The sequence below is a fragment of the Bos taurus genome, chromosome 5 (assembly GCF_002263795.3).
Source record: "Bos taurus isolate L1 Dominette 01449 registration number 42190680 breed Hereford chromosome 5, ARS-UCD2.0, whole genome shotgun sequence".
NCBI lineage: Eukaryota > Metazoa > Chordata > Mammalia > Artiodactyla > Bovidae > Bos > Bos taurus.
In genome coordinates this window covers 106,787,319-106,809,004 of record NC_037332.1, presented here as the reverse complement: position 1 = coordinate 106,809,004, position 21,686 = coordinate 106,787,319, and the positions used below count along the sequence as shown (strand labels likewise).

Below are 21,686 nucleotides of genomic sequence, written 5' to 3'. Positions count from 1 at the left end.
GAAGCTTTTTTAATGATTTGTTTCTTTTCAGTGTTCTATGTTCTATCATAATTCCTAAGCATAATGACAATTTTACTTCTTCCTTTCCAACCTGCAGAGCTCTTTTGTTCTACTGTGTTGGCTAGGACTTCTGTTACAGTGTTGAGTGTTCAGTGTTGAAAGTGAGCATTCTTTATCTTATTTCTGACTTTAAATGTAATAGTTTTAGTGTTTAATCATTAAAAGTTCTGGTCACCAAGTCCAATCTGTGACTAGGTGTTTTTCCACTCACCAGCCAGCAAGTGTTCGACACCAGCTGAGTACCCTACAATTCAACTCAGTTCTAACATTATCTATCTGGAAATAGTATGGGATCCTACAGGCTAAAGCCTCAGTCCCACAAGACGGCCCTCACCCTGCAAGTTCGGGTTATCACCAACTATAGACAGACTGGGGAGCTTCCCTGGTGGCTCAGTGGTAAAGAATCCACCTGCAATGCAGGAGATGCAGGAAACACGGGTTCGATCCCTGGGTTGGGAAGATCCCCCAGAGGAGGACATGACAACCCACTCCAATATTCTTGCCTGGAGAATTCCACGGACAGAGGAGCCTAGTGGGCTACAGTCCATGGGGTCACAAAGAGTCGGACACGACTGCAGCAACTGAGCACGCATGCATATAGATTGGAGATTCCAGAGACCCCCACCTCCTTGGGTTCAAATCACTTGCTAGTGTGGTTCTCAGAACTCAGAGAAACATTTCACTTACCAGCCTACCAGTTTGCTATAAAAGGGTGTAACTCAGGAACAGCAGATGCAAGGGATGCATATGACGTGGCTTGGGGAAGGAAGCAATGCCCTTCCATGCCCTTTCTGTGGGCAGCCCCTCTCCCCACCTCTTCACATGGTCACCACACTCAGAAGCTCTGAGATCGTTTCCTCTTACATTTGTCATTTTGGATTTTGAGATTCTTTAGCTAGGCTTTGGGTCTCAGCAGTCTAAGTTAAGATTGTCTACTTAGAGATTATTAGCCTGGGGTCACTGTTTATTTTTGTGAATTGACTAGAGCTTCCTGTAATATAAAGTTCAGATCTCAAATCCACTTAAGGGCAGAACTTTGGCTGCAAATTCTGAGGAAAGACGATTCTTTTTTATACCTAGGGCTTAGGCCAAGACAGACCATCTTCCTCGTCGTATTTTATGAATAGTCTACCTTTTCTCCGAGGATTGAGTTACAACCACTCAGTGGCTTCATTACTGGGCTTCCCTGATGGCTCAGGAGTAAAGAATCCACCTGCCAGTGCAGGAGATGTGAGTTTAATCCCTGGTCAGGAGGATCCCCTGGAGGAGGAAATGGCAACCCATTCCAGTATTATTGTGACACCCTCAGACACACTTTGAGGGAAACTTAAAAAAAAAAAAAATTGGAGTATAATCGCGTTATAACACTGTGTCAGGTTCTGCTGTACAGCAAAGTGAGTCAACCATGCATATACATGCTGCTGCTGCTGCTGCTAAGTCGCTTCAGTCGTGTCCGACTCTGTGCGACCCCATAGACAGCAGCCCACCAGGCTCCCCCGTCCCTGGGATTCTCCAGGCAAGAACACTGGAGTGGGTTGCCATTTCCTTCTCCAATGCATGAAAGTGAAAAGTGAAAGTGAAGTCACTCAGTCGTGTCCAACTCCTAGCGACTCCATGGACTGCAGCCTACCAGGCTCCTCTGCCCATGGGATTTGCCAGGCAAGAGTACTGGAGTGGGGTGCCACTGCCTTCTCGATGCATATACATATATTCCCTCTATTTTGGATTTCCTTCTCATTTAAGTCACCACAGGGCACCGAGTTCCCTGTGCTATACAGTACGTTCTTGTTAGCTATCTATTTTATATATATTATCAATATATGCCAATCCCAATCTCCCAATTCATCCCACACACCCCCTTTTCCCTTTGGCGTCCCAAATGTTTGTTCTCTATGTCTGTGTCCCTGTTTCTGCTTTGCAAATCAGATCATCTATACCATTTTTCAAGATTCCACATATATACATTAATATATGATATTTGTTTTTCTCTTTCTGACTGACTTCACTCTGTATGAGAGTCTCCAGGTTCAACCACATCTCTGCAAATGACACAATTTCATTCCTTTTTATGGCTGAGTAATACTCTGTTGCATATATGTACCACATCTTCATCCATTCCTCTGCTGATGGACACTTGGGTTGCTTGCCTGTCCTGACTGTTGTAAATAGCGCTGCAGTGAACATTGGGATGCATGTATCTTTTTGAATCATGGTTTTCTCTGGGTAGATGCCCAGGAGTGGGATCACTGGGTCATATGGTAGGTCTAGTTTTTGTTTTTTAAGGACCCTCCATACTGTTCTCCGGAGAAGGCAATGGCACCCCACTCCAGTACTGTTGCCCGGAAAATCCCACGGATTTTGGGCTTTGGGAGGTAAATGGTGTCCACCTGGTTTTTATATCCAAAACCTGCCTTAAGATTATTAGTGTGTGCTGCTGCTGCTGCTGCTGTTTAGTCATGTCTGACTCTTTGTGACCCCATGGACTGTAACCCCCAGGGTCCTCTGTCTATGGGATTTCCCAGGCAAGAATACTGGAGTGGGTTGCCATTTCCTTCTCCAGGGGATCTTCCTGACCCAGGGATTGAACCCGGGTCTCCTGCAGTGCAGGGGGATTCTTTACTGACTGCTACCAGGGAAGCCCTAACACCTGAGAATCTGCCAGGGTTAGACTCTTCCTCTAAAAGCAGCCTGAGCTGGGATGCAGTAGGAGAATGGTGACCTGCATTTTATTTTGCATGCTTCTTTTAATTTCATGTTTTAATTATGGTTAAAAAGACACATAAAATTAATCATCTTAACCGTTTTGAAGGATACAGTTGAGTCATGTCAAAGTATATTCATAAGTGGATATACGTATAACTGAAACCCTTTGCTGTACACCTGAAATTAACACAACATTGTAAATCAACTGTACTGCCATAAAAATTTTTTAAAATAAAAGGTAAACTTAAAACCAGGAAAAAAAAATGTATATTCATACATTTTTGTTGTTCAGCAGCAGATCTCCAGAACTTTTTCATCTTGCAAAATGGAAACTCTGTACCCAGCAACTCCCTGCCTACTCCCCGCTCCAGCCCCAGGATGACCACCATTCTGTCTGTCTCTATGACTTCGGTTGCTCTCAGACATCATAAAAGTGGAATCACAGTGTATTTGTCTTTAGTGACTGGCTTACCTCACTTAGGATAAAGTGTCAAGGTTCACCTCTACTGTATAATATATAGACACCATGTTCTGCTTATCCATCCATCCATCCATGGACACTTGGGTTGCTTCTGCCTCTTGGCTATTGTGAATAATGCTGCTATGTCTTCGAGATATCGCTTTCAGTTCTTTTGGGTGTATATGCAGAAGTGGAATTGCTGGACCATATGGCAGTCCGATTTTTTTAGGGACATCTGTACTGTTTTCCCTAGCTGTTGTACTACTCTACGTTCCCGCCAAAAGTGCACAATATTTTGCATTCTTTTGCCCCTTTGTGGTTTAACATAGAACAATCCGGATACTTGGTCTTCATTTTTGACCTCCCGGTGCCATCTTGGGTCTTAGAGCCACAATCAGGGCCCGGTCATTGAGCTCTCACAAGGTGGGAAGCTGAGGGTGATGGACTGAAGATGACCTGCCCTTGACCCCCCAGACCTTCTGCCTCACTCTGTTCCCTGGCATCCCTGGCCTTTTTCTTCCATCTCCTGAGCTGCGTGCAATGGGCAAGAAAGGAGGAGCACCCAGTTCTGGGGGTGGCGCTCCCTGGGTGTCCCGCCCCCCATCCACACATTCGTCCACTGATGCCCTGGTGGTTTCTGCCCAAACAGGTCCAACGGGCGCTCCTCCAAGCGGAGCCTTGGAGGGCAAGGCCGGCACCATTACCTCCAACGAGTGGGGCTCTCCCAACTCCCCCGAGGGGAGCAACGTCTCTGGGGGCAGCCAGGCCTTGGACAAGCCCATCGACAATGACGCAGAGGGCGTGTGGAGCCCTGACATTGAGCAGAGCTTCCAGGAGGCCCTGGCCATCTACCCACCCTGCGGTCGGCGCAAGATCATCCTGTCGGATGAAGGCAAGATGTATGGTAAGGAGGCTGTTGGGTCTGGGCAGCCGTACCCCTGTTCAGGGTCCAGTCCCGGAAATTGTTTCAGCACAGCAACCAGGTTCCCACCAAGTGATGGAGGGGTGTGACTTCCTGGGACTCCTCCCAGGTGGACACTGCTTTATTCTGTCTGGACTTCCAAGGGATGGGAGGATCTTGGAGGAGGTGCCCTTGGATGGATGTGGAGGTTGGTAAGAAGGTGGTAGGGGAAGACTTGGAAAAGTGGCAGAACATCCCCCCAGGGCAGGCTGGGAAAATCCCTCCCGCCATCCCCCAGGCAAATGCCTGATCTCCTAGCTTCCCACCTTGACTGTGAAGGGTGTTAGGAAGATGTCCTTGCTCATCTTCTCCCTCCCTCCCTCCCCCAGGCAGGAGTCTGTTGTGTACCAGGTAGGGTGGGGCAGATCTTTGCCCTGCTAGGTGAGGGCGGTGGGGATGGTGAGCATACATGTAACGGGGAAGATGGAGTGTCCCCAGAGAGGACAGTGATCAGGAAGGCTAGGTCTTCCTGAGCCATTAAGATTGGGAACATGAACATGCTCAGTGTCCAGCAGCCGGTGGACTGAGCCATTCGCCTGGGGCTGTGTTGCCTTCTGTGACTGTGTTTTGTTTTTTAAACTTTTCATGTTAGATTGGCGTATAGCCGATTAACACTGTTGTGATGGTTTCAGTGCACAGCAGAGTGACTCAGCCGTACATATACATGTATCCATTCTCCCCAAACTCCGCTCCCATCCAGGCTCTGTGTTGATTTTTGGGTGGGAGATACGGTATCTGGGGAAGCAAGTTCAGTTCAGTTCAGTTGCTCAGTCGTGTCCGACTCTTTGTGACCCCATGGACTGCAGCACACCAGGCCTCCTTGTCCATCACCAACTCCTGGAGCTCGCTCAGACTCATGCCCATCGAGTCAGTGATGCCATCAACCACCCTCATCCTCTGTTGTCCCCTTCTCCTCCCACCTTCAGTCTTTCCCAGCATCAGGGTCTTTTCAAATGAGTCAGCTCTTCCCATCATGTGGCCAAACTATTGGAGTTTCAGCTTCAGCATCAGTCCTTCCAATGAATATTCAGGACTGATTTCCTTTAGGATGGACTGGTTGGATCTCCTTGCAGTCCAAGGGACTCTCAAGAGTCTTCTTCAACACCACAGTTCAAAAGCATCAATTCTTCGGCACTCAGCTTTCTTTATAGTCCAACTCTCACATCCATCCATGACTACTGGAAAAACCATAGCCTTGAAGGAAGGCTTTGGGGAAGCAGAGCAAATAGTAACAGCTGTTGGGAGGCTCAGCTCAGCCATTGGAAACTCCCCCAGGACACCCAGCTTGAGACATGGGTCTTGGGCAGGCAAGGGAGTCTCTGTGACTGACAGAAGCCTTCCAGCTCCCGTGCTGTGATTCCCAGGAAAGGAGGTGCTTCAGGGTGTTGCTCCCAGGGTCGCCCTCTGCCCTGAATGAGATGGCTCCAAGCCAGATGCCCTCCCCCCAGCACAGATGCTTCATCAACTGTGAGGGGGTCTTGGGGGCTGACTCAACTCATCTCCTAGGCCTGCTGTAAGAAATCACACAAATTTAAGGGGTGCCTTAGACAAAGAAATGTATCCTCTGGAGGGTCAGGAGGCCAGAAGTCTGAACCCAAGGGGGTCTGTGGGGTTGGATGTGTTCTGTGCCTCCCTCCTGGCTTCTGGTGGCAGCTGGCAGCCCTGGTGCCCTTGGCTTGTGGCCACATCACTCTCGTCTCTGACCCTGTTGTCACATGGCTGTCCTCTCCGAAACTCTGTTTGTTCTCCTCTTATCAGGACACCAGACATCGGGGGCCCACCTTAATCCAATATGTGCCCAGACTCCTCTGCCCATGGGATTTCCCAGGCAAGAATACTGGAGTGGGTTGCCATCTCCTTCTCCAGGGGATCTTCCTGACCCAGGGATCAAACCTGCGTCTTCTGTGTCTCCTGCATTGGCAGGTGGATTCTTTACCACTGAGCCCCCAGGGAAGCCCTATATTCAATATGCCCTCATCTTAACTAATTATGTCTGTCAAGACCCTGCTTCTTGATGAGGTCATGTGCTGAGGCTCTGGGTGGACATGAATGTTGGGGGGATACTGTTCAACTCAATTCAAGTGACCAAACCCAAAGCCTCTTGCTCACTGGCCCGGGGTGCCGCGGAGCCACACAGCCCTGCCTCCTTTACCCTTCACCTGCACCTCACCTGTGAGGACAAAGGACTCCTTCTCCCCTGCTTGTTGGGGAAGCAAGGTCCTTTCTGGACCCCGGGTGTGCTCCTCGGTCAGCGGTTAAAGCTGCTCATCCCTCCTCACTGGCCCCTCCGCCGTGGCTCTACTCAGGCCCTGTGTCAGCCGCTGGGCCGCCCTGCCTGACCTCTGTTCTGGTGGCTGCTTCTCACTTCTGGTCCCTGCAGAGGCTCCATGGAGGAGGCAGCACTGTGCGTGGAGCATCCGTGGTCCAGATGGGGCTGCTTCATGGAGGCTTTGCCCACGGAGCTGGGGAGGAAGTGTCTCTGGTAGCCGGGGTGCTTCCCGCTGCTCAGGTGGAGAGTGGGGTGACTGCGGGTCACAAGCTGAGGGATGAGGGTGAGAAGAGGCCAGGGCGTGCAGGGAGGGGCAGGTGGGTGGCTGCAGAGCTGGCAGGTCCCTGGTGGGACTGTGATGGGTTCTTGGGCACCTGGCAGGATTCCTCTTCCTGCTTTCAAGGGACAGAGGGCTTGGCAAACACAGGCGGGCAGAGGCACTCAGCGTGGGGAGGAAGCTGAGGTCACTGCCATGTGGGGAAGACCCCAAGGGACTGCAAACCGTGGAGAGCCATTGGACAGTGTTTGAGGGCCGCTGTGGACCGGCTGTTCCTTTGTGTATGGTGGTAAAGTATATGGAACATCAAATTGACCGTTATAACCATTTTTCAGCGTGCAGTTCAGTGAAATTAAGTACATTCACACGGTGTGTGACCATCCCCACCATCCATCTCTAGAATTTTCTCATCCTCCCAGACTGAAACTCTGTCCTCCTTGAACACTCACCTGCCACTCCCCCCCACCCCCAGCCCCTGGCCGCTGGTACCTGCCATCCACTTTCTGCCTCGGTGGCTGTGACTCCTCTATGGCCCTCACGTAAGTGGGATCACACAGTGCCTGTCTTCCTGTGTCCGGCTTGTTTCAGTGACCATCGTGTCCTCAAGATTCCTCCACGTCATACGTGGTGGGTGTCAGAACCTCCTTCCTTTTGAAGACTGAGTCACGTTCTGTCATATGGATGGACCCCGTAGTGCATAGCTGTTTACTCAGTTGATGGACATTTGGGTAAACGCTTCATTTTTTTCAGTCGTTCACTTCCGTTCGGAAGCACGCCAGGCTTCCCATCCATCAGCAACTTGGAGTTTACCCAAACTCAACTCCATTGAGTTGGTGATGCCATCCAACCATCTTATCCTCTGTCATCCCCTTTCTCCTCCTGCCCTCAATCCTTCCCAGCATCAGTGTCTTTTCAAATGAGTCAGTTCTTCACATCAGGTGGCCAAAATATTGGAGTTTCAGCTTCAGCATCAGTCCTTCCAATGAATATTCAGGACTGATTTCCTTTAGGACGGACTGGTTGGATCTCCTTGCAGTCCAAGGGATTCTCAAGAGTCTTCTCCATCACCACAGTTCAAAAGCATCAATTCTTTAGCGCTCAGCTTTCTTTATAGTCCAACTCTCACATCCATACATGACCACTGGAAAAACCATAGCCTCGACCAGACTGACAGTCGTTATGGGTGGCTATTTCTATCTGTATTCACGTAGAGAGATGTGGGGGTTGGCAGACTTGAGCTTAGTCCCCTGGCAATGCAACTGAGGCAGGGTTTGGGAAAGGCAGGCACACTTTCGGCAGGCCCGGGGGTGGAATTCTCTTTGGCAGGAGGGCAGCCGATGGGTGGGGGAAGAGAGGTGAAGGCGGCATCTGGCCCACAGTGCGGGTCTTGCTGGAGTCCTTGGTTGCCCTCCTTCCCGTGTGCCCAGAGATAGAGAGGGGCTGAGGGTGGGGGGGTCACCCAGGAGGAGGAAGAGAGGGGTGGGGGGGCCATCCAGGAGGAGGAAGAGAGGAGATGGGCCTAGGAGGCCAGAGTCTCATCGCGACCGTCTTTGGTGGGGAGGGGTGAGTAGGGAGGGGTTACAGCCTCTGTAGATGCAGAGAGAGAAGCTCAGAGGCTGAGTCCCCGAGTCGCTCAGGTAGTAAGTGGGGGCTGAGGGGGGTTGCTCAGCACTCCCTGTCATCCCAAGTGGCCCCGGTGAGCTCTTTGAAGCCAGTTCAGCTCCCGCTTGGCCCCGGCTCAGGTGGGTCAGGCTCTGGGCAGGGGGACCGGAGCGGGGGCCTTCACCCCTCCCTGCAGAGTCTGGTGACCGACCCAGCCCCCACAGCACCTGTCCTCCTCGGGTACACATCCTGCCCAGGGCCCAGACGCTGGCTTCTCCCAGCTCTCCGTCTCCTCTTACAGGCACGGGGGCTGAGCCAAGGCGGGGCCTCACCGGGGAGTGGACAGGGCTCTCTGCCCAAGCGAGTGGCCCAGCTGGGGGGTATATATAACTCTGAGCTCAGGCCTGGGCGTGGGATGGGCCCCAGGCCCAGGGGGAGGGGGAGAGGGATCTGCTGCCAAGCTGACTCAGACCTCGGGCTGCTCACCACCCTCTTTGGCTCCTGGACCCACTCTTGCCACCCTCTGTGCCCCTGCCCGACCTGAGCCCTGGGCACCCTGGAGGGCTCCTCCCCTCCCCCGCTAACCCCCGACCCTGCATCCAGAGGCCTCAACCTCGCTTCCAGGTGAGCAGCTGACTTCTCAGGCAGGAAGAGCAAAATGCCCAGAGGAATATCTGAGACTTGGAGTCTCTGAGGATGGGGGTTCAGGCCTGCCCCCAGCCCAGCCCACCGCACACCCAGAGCAGGGCTACCAATTAGGGTCAGACAGACATGCAGGTGACACTCGGGTGCAGGGACCTGTCTATGCCAAGCCTCCCCTGGGCCGGGGCTCCCCTTCCCCAGCTCACAGCAGCCTTTGTTTTTGCCCCGTCATGGTGTGACCCTCACCCTGGCGCTGCTGGTCACTCTGACCTCCTTGCCCAGCCTGGCTCTGGCCCTGTGGGCAGGTGGCGGGAGGTGAGTCTGGCCCCAGTGGCCTCACTCTCCCTCCGCTGCTGTCTTGCTCCTGTCCTTCCTTCTCTGTGCCCAGCAGGCCCCTTGCCTTCTTGGACTCTGCTCTGAATTTCCCAAGTGTCTGCCCTCCCCCCCACCCCTCTTTCTCCCAGGTCTCCCTGGGTGCCTTGTGGCCTGTTAGCTGTCGGGTGGTTCTTATCCAGCACCTGCCTCTTATCCAGGACCAGGCCGGGCTGGGGCCATGGTCTCTGTTCTCTCCAGCTTCATGGTTGGGGGAGATGCTGGAGGAACATCTTTTTAAAGAAAATGGATGGCACTTATGTTGGGTAGAGGAGTCAGCCTGGGGCTGGCTTACCTTGGGAGCTTTCTGGGAGGAAGTGGAGCTTGGCTGGGTGGACGAGGGCTGAAGGGAGTGATCCTTGGCCCAGAGGTGGAGACTAGCCGTGTGGGTTTGGGGGTTCCCCTGGGGATCTGGGCAAAGCACTGTGATCCAGGCCCATCTGAGATGCATGCATGCTAAGTTGCTTTAGCTGTGTCTGACTCTTTGAGACTCACCAGGCTCCTCTGTCCATGGGATTCTCCAGGTAAGAATACTGGAGTGGGTGACCATGCCCTCCTCCAGAGCATCTTACCCACTCAGGGATGAACCTGCATCTCGTAGGTCTCCTGCATTGGTGGGCGGGTTCTTTACTATTAGCGCCACCTGGGAAGCCCTCATCGGAGGCGAATCACTAGCTTGCAAGAGGCAGAGCACGGGCTGGACCTGGGTGGGGCTCTGGTCACTGCAGGGACGGCACAGGTCAGGAGGCCTCAGTCCACTTCTGCCCGCTTCCTTGTGATCTTGGACCCTCCGCCGCCCTGTGCGGTGCGTCTCCCTCATCCGGCCTGGGGCCTTGGCCTCCTGTGTCTGGAGGCTTGACGACGGGCACCTCTGCCCACATCCACTCTGTCCAGGGGCCTCTCCTCAGCTTCAGTTTCCCTATTTGAGAAATGGGGAGAGTAATAATACTACCTTTGGGGGGGTTAGTTTTATTTATTACTCATATATTTTCATTTTATTGCTCATATATTATACATATACTCACATTACTCATGTGAACAGCCAACTTATCATATATTTTATTGTGGGAAAATACACAGAACTTAACATGTACCATTCTGACCCTTTTTAAGTGCGTAGCTCAGCGGCATTAAGCACATGCACGGTGTCAGGCAACCAACCTCACGGACATCTCCAGAACTTTTTCCTTCTTCCCAACAGAAACTGTACCCATTAAATAGTAACTCCCGTTCCTCCCTCCCCCCAGGCCCTGATGGCCTCTAATCTCTTTTCTGTCCTGATGAATTTGCCTATTCTGGGTACAGCTATGACAAACCTAGGCAGTGTATTAAAAACAGAGCTATCACTTTGCCAACCAAGATCTGCAGAGTCAAAGCTATGGTTTTCCCAGTAGTCAGGTGTGGATGCGAGAGTTGGACCATAAAGAGAGCTGAGTGCTGAAGAATTGATGCTTTCAAACTGTGGTGCTGGAGAAGACTCTTGAGAGTCCCTTGGACAGCAAAGACATCAAACTTGTCAATCCTAAAGGAAACCCACCCTGAATATTCATTGGAAGGACTGACGCTGAACCTGAAGCTCCAATACTTTCGCTGCCTGATGCAAAGAGCCAACTTATTAGAAAAGACCCTGATGCTGGGAAAGATTGAGGGCAGGAGGAGAAGGGGGTGACATAGAGATAAGATGGTTGGATGGCATCACTGACTCAATGGACATGAGTTTGAGCAAACTCCAAGAGATAATGAAGGACAGGGAAGCCTGTCTACGGAGTTGCAAGTTGGACATGACCTAGTGACTAAACAATAGCAACAACATTTTGGGTACCTCACAGTAGTGAGTGAATCATACAGTCCTTGCCTTTCTGTGTCTCAAGTATTTCTCTCAGGACAGTACCTTCAAGGTTCATCCATGTTGCAGCCTGGGTCAGAACTTCGTTCTTTTCTTTTTTTTTTTAATTGCTGAATAATTCCATTGAATTCCATTGTATGGCTGGACCACATCTTATTGATCCATTTAAGCTATTAATTTCTGTGTGGGTATTTCTGCCTTCCGGATATTGTGAATAGTGTACACATGGGTGTACAGATAGCTCTTTAAGACCCACTTTCAGTTATTCGGGGTGTGTACCTAGAGATGGAATTGCTGGATCGTATGCTGATTGTTTAACTTTTTGAGGAGCTACCAGACTATCTCCCACAGTGGCTGCACCAGTTTACATTCTACCAGCAATGTACAAGTGTTTCAATTTCTTCACATCCTTGGCAATACTTATTTTTCGTTTTTCCCCAATAGCCATTCTAGCGGGTGTGAGGTGGTATTTCATGGTTTCATTTGCATTTCCCTAAGGTTAACGATGTTGAGCACCTTTTCACGCTCTTGTTGAAAGAAGGCACGGTCTTTGGTGTCACTGCCGGGCCTAGAGGTGCCCAGTGAACAACGTGGGCTGCAGCACTTGAGGGGGGACCCCTTCCCTGCCTTGGAGGAGCTCAGATGACTTGAGCCCAGGGAGCCACAGAGCCTGTGCACCAGGCCTGGAGGCAGGAGTGGGCATGCCCACCTGGCGGTGGCCTTGAAGATGGGGTTGGATTTCACCAGAAGTCCCAGAGCCCTCCAGGGACAATGGTGGTGACAGCTCGGATGTCAGGCCTGAAAAGTGTCTTCTCCACAAATAGCCTTCTCCTCCAGCTGCAGGTGTTTATAGCTTCAGTTGACCCCTGGCCAGAGCAGCCCCCAGGCCAGGCCATGTGCATGGCGGTGGGGAGGGGCTGGCCTCCTCCGCAGCCACCCCGTGCAAGAGTGAAATGTCAGCTCCTCTAAAGAGCTCCCTCCCTGTGAGGACTCTGCTGAATATCTCCCTTTGCTTCATGCCCTTTTCAACTTTGAAAACTAGTTTTCAGTTCAGTTCAGTCGCTCAGTCGTGTCCGACTCTTTGCCACCCCATGGACTGCAGCACGCCAGGCTTCCCTGTCCATCACCAACTCTCAGAGCTTGCTCAAATTCATGTCCATCGAGTCGGCGATGTCATCCAACCATCTCATTCTCTGTCATCCCCTTCTCCCATCCTCAGTCTTTCCAAGCATCAGGGTTTTTCCAGTGAGCCAGTTCTTCACATCAGGTAGCCAAAGTATTGGAGTTTCAGCTTCAGTATCAGTCCTTCCAGTGCATACTCAGGACTGATTTCCTTTATGATGGACTGGTTTGATCTCCTTGCTGTCCAAGGGGCTCTCAAGAGTCTTCTCCAGCACTACAGTTCAAAAGCATCAACTCTTCAGCATGTAGCATTCTTTACGGTCCAACTCTCACATCCATACATGACTCCTGGAAAAACCATAGCTTTGACTAGAAAACTAGTTCTAACAGGACTGTATTATCAATATTAGCAAAAACAACTGTCTTTCCGACCTTTCTTAATGGACATAAACTTTGAACATGTTTATGGCCCGGGGGAGGCCTGGTGCAGGGAGGGGATGAGACACACAAGAGACCTGTCCCAGATAGGATTTGCAAATGGGATAAAGGTTCATGTGTGGCTCACGTGTGACTGAGGAAGAGCCTGGGGTGACTGGCAGAACACGTGTGACTCCGGCTGTGGGCTTCAGAGTAGGGGGTGGTCACTTGGTGTGGCCGCTGCATTGGGAGCAGCCCACCTTTAGCCCGAGAGTCAATCCCTATGGCCATCTTCGCCCATGGATGATGGGGTCATGGGTGTGAGCTGGGTGGGGGCTTTGGGCACATGTTCTCTGACACATGGGCCACCTTCTGGTGGGGTGTCCTTTCCAGCCGCACCCAGACTCTCTCTGGGGTTGGCCAAGGTCACTGCCAGACTGCAATGCCCAGCTGCCCAGCTGGCCTCCACGTGGTCCAAGCTGGCCTCCTGCTGCCCCAGTCTGTGATCTCAGCCCCTGGAGGGGGTTTGCATCTGGGGGCAGAGCTGGGACAGGGTGCAGGTCTCTTGTCTTCCCACCGGCTCATCTGGATTTCCTACTACATTCCCTCTGCCGTTGCTTTTCTCCGCTGCCTTCTCTGTGGCTTCGCAGCTCTGCACACTCCCTGTCTCCCTCTGCTGCCCAGGCTCCGGGGTCCTCCTGGCGTCCCATAAGCTCAGGCACGTTGGCTCCCACATCTCTGGGGGCCACTGTCCAGGAGAGAGTGTAAGCAGCGGGCCGGGCTCTTGGTCCAAATAGTTGGCTGTCCCTGCAGGACCTGGGCAGGGTCAGGGCAAGGGACAGTGAGCCATCACTAAGGACTTACTTCATGCAGAGGCCTGGGGTGGTGGTGGGGGAACTGGTTCAGAGAGGTGGAGTAGAATGGTCTCGGGCAACTCCCAGACCATCCGTGGGGAAAAGGAGCCATTGTGAAGCCCTGGGTGTGGCCTTAGAAAACGGATGTTCCATGGCCCTGGGTCAGTAATAAACCACGTGACTTTGAATAAATCACGTCCCCTCTCTGGGCCTTAGTTTCTTCTCACTTAGGCTACACAGGACCCCTGGGGCCACCTGGTCGGTCCTCTCAGTCTCATGTTAAAGAGAAGTTAAGAGAGAGGCTCTAGGGACTTCGCTGTGTGGTCCAGTGAATAGGACTCCCTGCTCCTAATGTAGTGGATGCAGGTTCGATCCCTGGTCGGGGAGCTAAGATCTCGCATGCCGCATGGTGTGGCCAAAACAAAACAAAACAGAGAGGCAGAGAGAACCAGACTGCCTGGATCTGAATCTTAACCACTTGCTGGCCTCCGACGTAAACAAGTTTGTAAACCTCTCTGTACCTCGATCTCCCTGCGGCTGGAATGGGAGATAGAACAGCTGCTACAGGAGGGCAAAAGTGTGAACGCGTACAGAGCAGTTACCGTCTTCACTCTGTATTTGTACAGATGCCTGTTTGCTCCACAAGTGTTCATTACTATTACTATTATCACAAGCGTGAAAGAAACTGCAGCAGTTCCCTATGTCTGTATGAAGTCTGGAGTCTGGATCAGATGCCAGCTGGTCTGGAGGCAGTAGAACAGCCGGGTTGACCTCGGGACATCCTCAGGGTGCAGGAAGAAAGCTGCTTGTCCCCCTCGGCTCCAGACACCCAGAGAAACCTGGGGCTCCACCGCCACCCCAGGATCCTCCACTGCTGACCAGCACAAGGGCCCTGGCTGCGGTATGGTCTGAGAGGGGCCGGCCAGGGAGAGGAGGGCGAATCACCCCGGAAGGAGAGAAGCACAACTTGAAAACCACAAAGACAGCCGAGCCAGCCTTGGACCCCTGGGTCTGGCTCCTCTGGCCCTACTGCTGGCCCAGGGCCAGGAGGCCTGTCTGGAGGCAGAGCTCCTGGACCCTGTAGCAGAGACACAGGTGGTTCTAGAGCTGGGTAGGGCTCTGTCTTTAGGACCTGGGGGTCTCTGTGATGTGGGGAGAAACAGTCTCAGCCAGGGGTGGGCAGGAGCCTCCTGGCTGCTGTTTAACAGGGCTTCCCAAGTGATTCAGTGGTAGAGGATCCACCTGTCATGCAGGAGACGCAAGTTCGATCTCTGGGTTGGGAAGATTCCCTGGAGGAGGGCATGGCAACCCACTCCAGTATTCTTGCCTGGGAAATCCCATGGACAGAGGAGCCTGGTGGGCTGCGGTCTGTGGGGTCCACACACAGCAGTGAAGGATGTTCCATTTTGTCCAGGCCAGGAGGCCCTCCCAGGCTGGGAGTGGCCTCCTGCAGTTGGAGCACCTTCTTTGCCAGGCCCTGAGCCACTTCCAAGTGGCTGAGCCAGGACTCGAACCCAGGCGTTAACCCTGCATCTGCTGGTGCCCACCTGGGTGAGATGCTCCATCTGCCTGCACTTCTCTGGGCCAGGTGCATTTCCAGTGAAGTCAGTGAGGCTCACGCTTCAGGGCCCTCACCTGCCTGGGCCCCTTCCAGGTGCCTAAACCTTTAATTTATTTATGTTTAAAATTCCTTTTATTTATTTGGCCGCACTGTGTGGCTTGCAAGATCTTAATTCCCCGACCAGGGATTGAACCTGGGCCCTAGCAGTGAAGAGTCGACTCATTGGAAAAGTCCCTGATGCCGGGAGAGATTGAAGGTGAGAGGAGAAGGGGGTGACAGAGGATGAGGTGGTTGGATGACATCACCGACTCGATGGACCTGAGTTTGAGCAAACTCAGGGAGACAGTGAAGGACAGGGAAGCCTGGCGTGCGGCAGTCCATGGAGTTGCAAAGAGTCGAACACCACTGAGCGACTGAACAACAACAGCTATCAGTGAAAGCACGGAGTCCTAACCATGGGAGTTCCCGAAACTTTTTAGTTTTAATTAAAATTTTAAAATAACTTTATTGAAATCTGATTGATGTGCAATAAATGACACGTATTTGAAGTGGACAGTTTGGTAGGTGAAGAGTCCACGTGTCCATATGTCCACCTGTGGAGCCGTGACCATCATCAAGAGAAGGAGCCCACCCTCACCTCCAGCAGGTCTGAACCTAGTTCTGTGTTTGTTTCTAATTTCCTTTTCTTAAAGAAAGCTCCCCAGTTTTCAGATGCTTCAGGCCTCATGGAAATCTGGATTTGCTTCTGTCCTGAGTGAAGAGGAACTAAAAAGCCTCTTGATGAAAGTGAAAGTGGAGCGTGAAAAAGTTGGCTTAAAGCTCAACATTCAGAAAACGAAGATCATGGCATCCGGTCCCATCACTTCATGGGAAATAGATGGGGAAACAGTGGAAACAGTGTCAGACTTTATTTTTCTGGGCTTCAAAATCACTACAGATGGTGACTGCAGCCATGAAATTAAAAGATGCTTACTCCTTGGAAGGAAAGTTATGAGCAACCTAGATAGCATATTCAAAAGCAGAGACATTACTTTGCCAACAAAGGTCTGTCTAGTCAAGGCTATGGTTTTTCCTGTGGTCATGTATGGATGTGAGAGTTGGACTGTGAAGAAGGCTGAGCGCCGAAGAATTGATGCTTTTGAACTGTGGTGTTGGAGAAGACTCTTGAGAGTCCCTTGGACTGCAAGGAGATCCAACCAGTCCATTCTGAAGGAGATCAGCCCTAGGATTTCTTTGGAAGGAATGATGCTAAAGCTGAAACTCCAGTACTTTGGCCACCTCATGCGAAGAGTTGACTCGTTGGAAAAGACTCTGATGCTGGGAGGGATTGGGGGCAGGAGGAGAAGGGGACGACAGAGGATGAGATGGTTGGATGGCATCACCAACTCGATGGACGTGAGTCTGAGTAAACTCCGGGAGTTGGTGATGGACAGGGAGGCCTGGCGTGCTGCAATTCAAGGGGTCGCAAAGAGTTGGACACGACTGAGCGACTGAACTGAACTGAACTGAGAGGCTCAAATGAGACCAGGCTAGGAGAGCACTTTGAGAACAATGCCAGACTCATCGAAAGTAGATTATCTGTATATTTGTTTCTTCTTTAATTTTTTTTTCTATTTATTCTATTTGTAATTGGAGGACAATTGCTTTATAGTGTTGTGTTGGTTTCTACCTTACAACAACGTGTATCAGCCATAAAAAATATTTTTTTGGATGTGGACCTGTTTTTTAAAGTCTTATTGAATTTGTTACAATGTTGCTTCTCCTTTAGGTGGGGTTTTTTGCCTGTGAGGCATGTGGGATCTTTGCTCCCCTGACCGGGGATCAAACCCACACCTTCCTGCATCGGAGGGAGATAAGTCTTAACCACTGGACTACCGGGAAAGTCCCCTATTTGCACTTAAAAGTGAACTCACTTTTCCCGCGGAAGGTGTGACCAGTATCGGGTCATTCATTTAGCAGCATTGGCTGAGTGCTCGCTCTGTGTAGCACTTTTCCTAGTTTTAGGTATAAACAGGAGATTTCCTCCTGTTGGGAGTCGGGGGTAGACGGGCAGTTGGGGGGTTTGGGGGGGTGACCTCAGCTTTCAGTGGGGTGTTTAGGGAACACGTCCCCCCCTCTAGTGGCAGCTGAGCCTAAGTTGCCTTCGGGACGTGAAGGTGAGGGAGTGGGCCTCGAGGGTCTCTGAGCAGAGGACAGGACATACAAAGACCCTGAGGTGGGAAGGCCTGGCACGTCCAGCAAAAGCTCAGAGCCTCAAAGGTTGGTGGTGTGGGGTGAGGGACGGACTGAGCTGGGGATAGGTGGACAGATCCTGGGGGAGCCTCTGGGCTGTTGTAGGGATTTGGACACTTTCTAGGCAGGCAGATGGGAGCCCCTGGAGGGGGCTTGAGTTTTAATAGCATCACAGTGGCTGCTGTGTAGAGAATGGACTCAGAGCAGGGAATTCAGCCAGGGAAGGTGGTAGCTTGAACTGTTATGGTGATGGTTGGGGGAGAAGGGGCTGGATTCCAACCTAGTTTGAAAACAGAGTCATCGGCTTTTGCTGGCAGACTTGTTCATTCATCTGACACAGAGATGCCAGGACTGGGGATGCAGACCTGAAGGGAGGTGCGGTCCCCTCCTCTGTGATGCTAAGAATCTAGCAGGAAGAGACACAGAAGTGATGGGCTGCTGCCCTTACAAGGGCTGGGCTGGAGCAGCAGGAGAACCGGATCCCGGATGCTGACCAAAGGGTCCCCATCGGCTCCCCTACTGCCGGCACCATACCCACTGGCACCGCACTCAGCCTAGGGGCCCCAAGAACCTCCACCCCGTCTGCCCTCTGTCCCTGAACGTTGGCAGTGGACTCTTCTTGTGGGCTGGGAGCTCGTTTGATTAACAGGAAGGGAGACTGAGCTCCAGAGAGCTGTGGTCGAGCCAGAGTTCAGGTCTGTTCCCAAGTCTGTACAATCTGGACACGTTTGAATGATGAGCCTATGGCCGTCAGGGCCCAGGTTTCAGATGAGGAGGCCGTGTGAGGGTCCGGAGGGAAGTGAGCAGTGAGCCCCCAGAGCTTGTCTGTGGAGCTGCCAGGTTGCAACCTGGCTCCTCGACTCCCAGCCTGTGACCACGTCTCTGCTGTTCACAGCTGCAGCATGACTGCCTCTGGTTAGACGTGGAGTAGGACTGTCACGTGTCCATTGGACTGCCTGCGGAATACCTTCCCCTGGGAAGCTTTGAGCAGGGGCATGGTGCTGGACCGTGGGCTTACAGAGATCAGCTCGCAGGCAGTGTCCCCAGGTCTGGACCTCCCCCTCCTTCCCTGACACAGACAGGTTTGTGCTCCCAGGCTGGCGAGTCTTCCTGGCAGACAAGACCTCCTGAGGGCGGCTCTTGATTCAGCCTTGGCAGTGGGGAGAGGTCAGCTGGGGGACCCGCATGGCCTTGGCTAGGTGCCCTGGTTACCACCCAGGTGGCGGGTGGCCCGCTCGTTTCGCTGCCGCCCTGCATCAGCAGCTTCTCACCCCCCACAGGCCTCCTGGCTCAGCCAGACCTAGAGGACTGGGCTGGCTGGCGACTGTGCCCATAGGTGGAGAAAGGAGGTCATCACTCCTGCTCAAACCCTCTCACCCTCCGTCTCCTCCAGTGCCCTTCTTTATGGTCTAATCTTACCAGTGGTCAGTATAGCTCAAGGCTCACCTGGCCACCCAGCCTGATCTGGCACCTCGCCCTCTGAGCACGAGGCATGGGCCCCACTGGCTGCAGGCACTGGGCCGTCATCTGGCTGCACGGGTGGTGAGCTCCTGGAAGGCAGGGAGCCCTCATCCTGATCTCATTTATGACCAGAGAGGACATGGGGTCTTGCAGCATCTCCTCTAGGAGGCTGGGCCAGCAGGAAGCACTCGGGTGACCTGGTGATGGTCTAGCAGGAGCCATGGAGCTGTGTCCGGGTCAGGGCCGCGGGCTCCCCTCCAGAGACGCTCCTTGCATCCCACGTGCCCTCTGCTGCCCACAGACAAGACAGACACCCTGTCTGGTCCTGCTCTTTCGTGGAGGTGGTGGGGACCGAGGGAGCTGTCTGGAGCCAGGGCCAAGGCAGGGAGGCCCCAGGGGAGGCATGAGCAGAGGTGGCTGCCAGGCTGCAGTGAGGGGAGGCTCCGGCGGGGTGGGTGGGGGGCGGGGGTTCCAAGCTGTGTGCCCACTAGCCGGAGACCCATGGCCCTGTCATCGTGTCCTCAGGTTACCACCCCCCAGCGAGGCCTTGGCTCCTTCCTGCTGCCCGGAGACCCCTGGGATCTAAGGAGGGTGGCATGGGGAAGGGGCCTGCAGAATCATCACCCCAAGTGCCGGGCAGGTGGGCAGAGGTGAGGGCTGGGGTCCCTCGGGCTCTCCCACTGAGAGGGTGCTGTGTCTCTGCAGGTCGGAATGAGCTGATCGCCCGCTACATCAAGCTCCGGACAGGGAAGACCCGCACCAGGAAGCAGGTGGGCCCTGGCGTGGGTGCCCTGGCACCAACGGTGGCTCTCGGGGTCGGCTTGGCCCTCTGCAGGGCCAGATGTGGGCTCTGGGGGCCAACTCAGGAGGGGTCCTCCACTGGGTGTGCCCCAGACGGTCAGTTTCCCTGGGGTCCCCGCCACCATCGCTGGGAGGAGAAAGACCCCTCCCCTGCTTCTCCTGGCCAGCAGGAGGACCGCACTTCTGTTTAGCTGGGAGGGCGGAACCGAGGGCCCGTCGGTGATGGATCATTCACTCATTCATTCTTTCAGTCTGTGATGTGGATGGGGGGCTGTGGCGGATGGGGGGTTGGGGGGAACCCCGTGGGGAGCGGCCTTCGGGGAGAAGGCAGGAACAGGAGTCCCTTTTCCTGCCTCAGGTGTCCAGCCACATCCAGGTGCTGGCTCGGCGAAAAGCCCGTGAGATCCAGGCCAAGCTAAAGGTAAGACAGGGGTGGCGGTGGCAGCACAGGCCCAGGGCTCGGGAGGGCTGGCCTCTGGGACTTTGGGCTCATTTCCCAGGAGGAAAAGTCTTTCTGTGGGTTTCGGGACTGCCTGCAGAGCCAGCGGGCTTCAAGGTGCTGAGGAAAGTGGGGTTCAGCCTGTAACCCTGTAAGCCCCATCCGGCAGAGGACAGTGACCACTGACTGGCAGCCATGTGCGTGTGTGTGTGAACGGCCAGGTTCAGCATCCTGGGAGGCACAGTCCAGTCTCCTGCTGTGCACTCCAACCACCACCACCACCCGCCCCAGCTCAGAGGGACAGTGCACGCCCCAAATCCCATGGCTAGGGCGACAGGATTGACCTCCAGGCCCCTTTCCTTGAGGACCCCTCAGCCCCTTACTGTCTGAGGGTGGCGGGACCTGGGAGGCACTGCTGGGGAGCGGGGTTCCATGCTGGAGGAGGGGCTGGTGGAATTCTTCCCACCCCACTCTCTGGGACTGGACGTTCCTGCCCCTCCCTGGATCAGCCCCACCTTGCAGGCCTGGACAGGTGACTGTTTGAGGGGGCCAGCCCTGGTGGGAACCCCCTCTGCATGGGACTCAGGCCTTCTGGACCCCAGAGCCAGGGCCCCTTGGGTGACTACTCCTCCTGTGGAGGAGCCAGCATTTGGGCCTTAGACCAGACCAGTAAATCCATGGACATTAAAAAAGTTTTTTTTAATTTTAATTTTTTTGACTGTACTGTGTGACTTGTAGGGTCTTAGCTCCCCGACAAGCAATTGAACCTGGGTCCTCAACAGTGAAAGCGCAGAGTCCCAACCACTGGGTCACCAGGGAACTCCCCACAGACGTTTTCTAAAGCAGTGGAAGCCTTTCTGTTTTTTTCCTAACTGAATTATCACCGATATGATGTCAGAGGAGCTGCTGTGGTCAAAGTTAAGTTGGTGAGGAGTGGGCTAGGGACCCCTCCTCTACATCCCTCTCAGGCCCCACGACTCTCGAACCCGAAAGCATACGAGAACCCAGTTTCAAAGCCCCTGGGCTAGAGGACCACAGAGGACCCCTCTGGGACTGCGGCCCATGACCCTGACACTGGAGCCTGGAAGGCGTGGGTCGGAGGCCACAGGAGGCTGCCCCCGCTGCCCACCCAGCTCCATTCCTCCTGCATCAGCCCAGCTGTCCCTGCCCCCCACAGCTGCGGCCCAGCCCTCGCTCCTTTGCCCCCAGGACAGCTGGCTGGCCGCAGCTGCTGGTCCCTCCCTCTCAGGCTGGCACATGTACCCAGACACCCTCAGCCCTGGCGCCCACTTGCTCCCCACTCCACTCTCTGGCTGCCCTGTGACTCCCTGGGGCCCAGCGGGGGACCTGATGGAGAGTCGGGTGTCCAGGCTTCTGTTAAGAGCTGTAGAGGGGAGCTGTTGATTCCCGAGGGGCCCGGCTGTATGGCCCACGTGTGCTGGAGGGACTGAACTTGTCCCTGTCAATAGACTCTGATGAGGGGCCAGGAACAGCCTCAGTGGGCCGCCAGACAGGCTTCAAGGGGAGCCACGGGTCCTTTAAGTAATATACACATTTTCCTGCATATGCACTTAGGGGAGAATTTGGTCTGAGGATTTTACCATATT

General features: G+C 53.5%; 1 protein-coding gene across 2 annotated transcripts in view; it reads left to right on the top strand.

Annotated features, from left to right (window-relative positions):
• The window catches only part of TEAD4 (TEA domain transcription factor 4), a 66,733-nt gene that overhangs the window by 25,847 nt on the left and 19,200 nt on the right, over window positions 1-21,686 (top strand). For both annotated transcript variants that reach the window (XM_059887106.1, XM_059887105.1), the window contains exons 2-4: window positions 3,873-4,127; window positions 19,545-19,609; window positions 19,999-20,061. In XM_059887106.1, coding sequence (XP_059743089.1) covers window positions 3,873-4,127; window positions 19,545-19,609; window positions 19,999-20,061 — 383 coding nt within the window. The remainder of the gene's footprint in view (window positions 1-3,872; window positions 4,128-19,544; window positions 19,610-19,998; window positions 20,062-21,686) is intronic.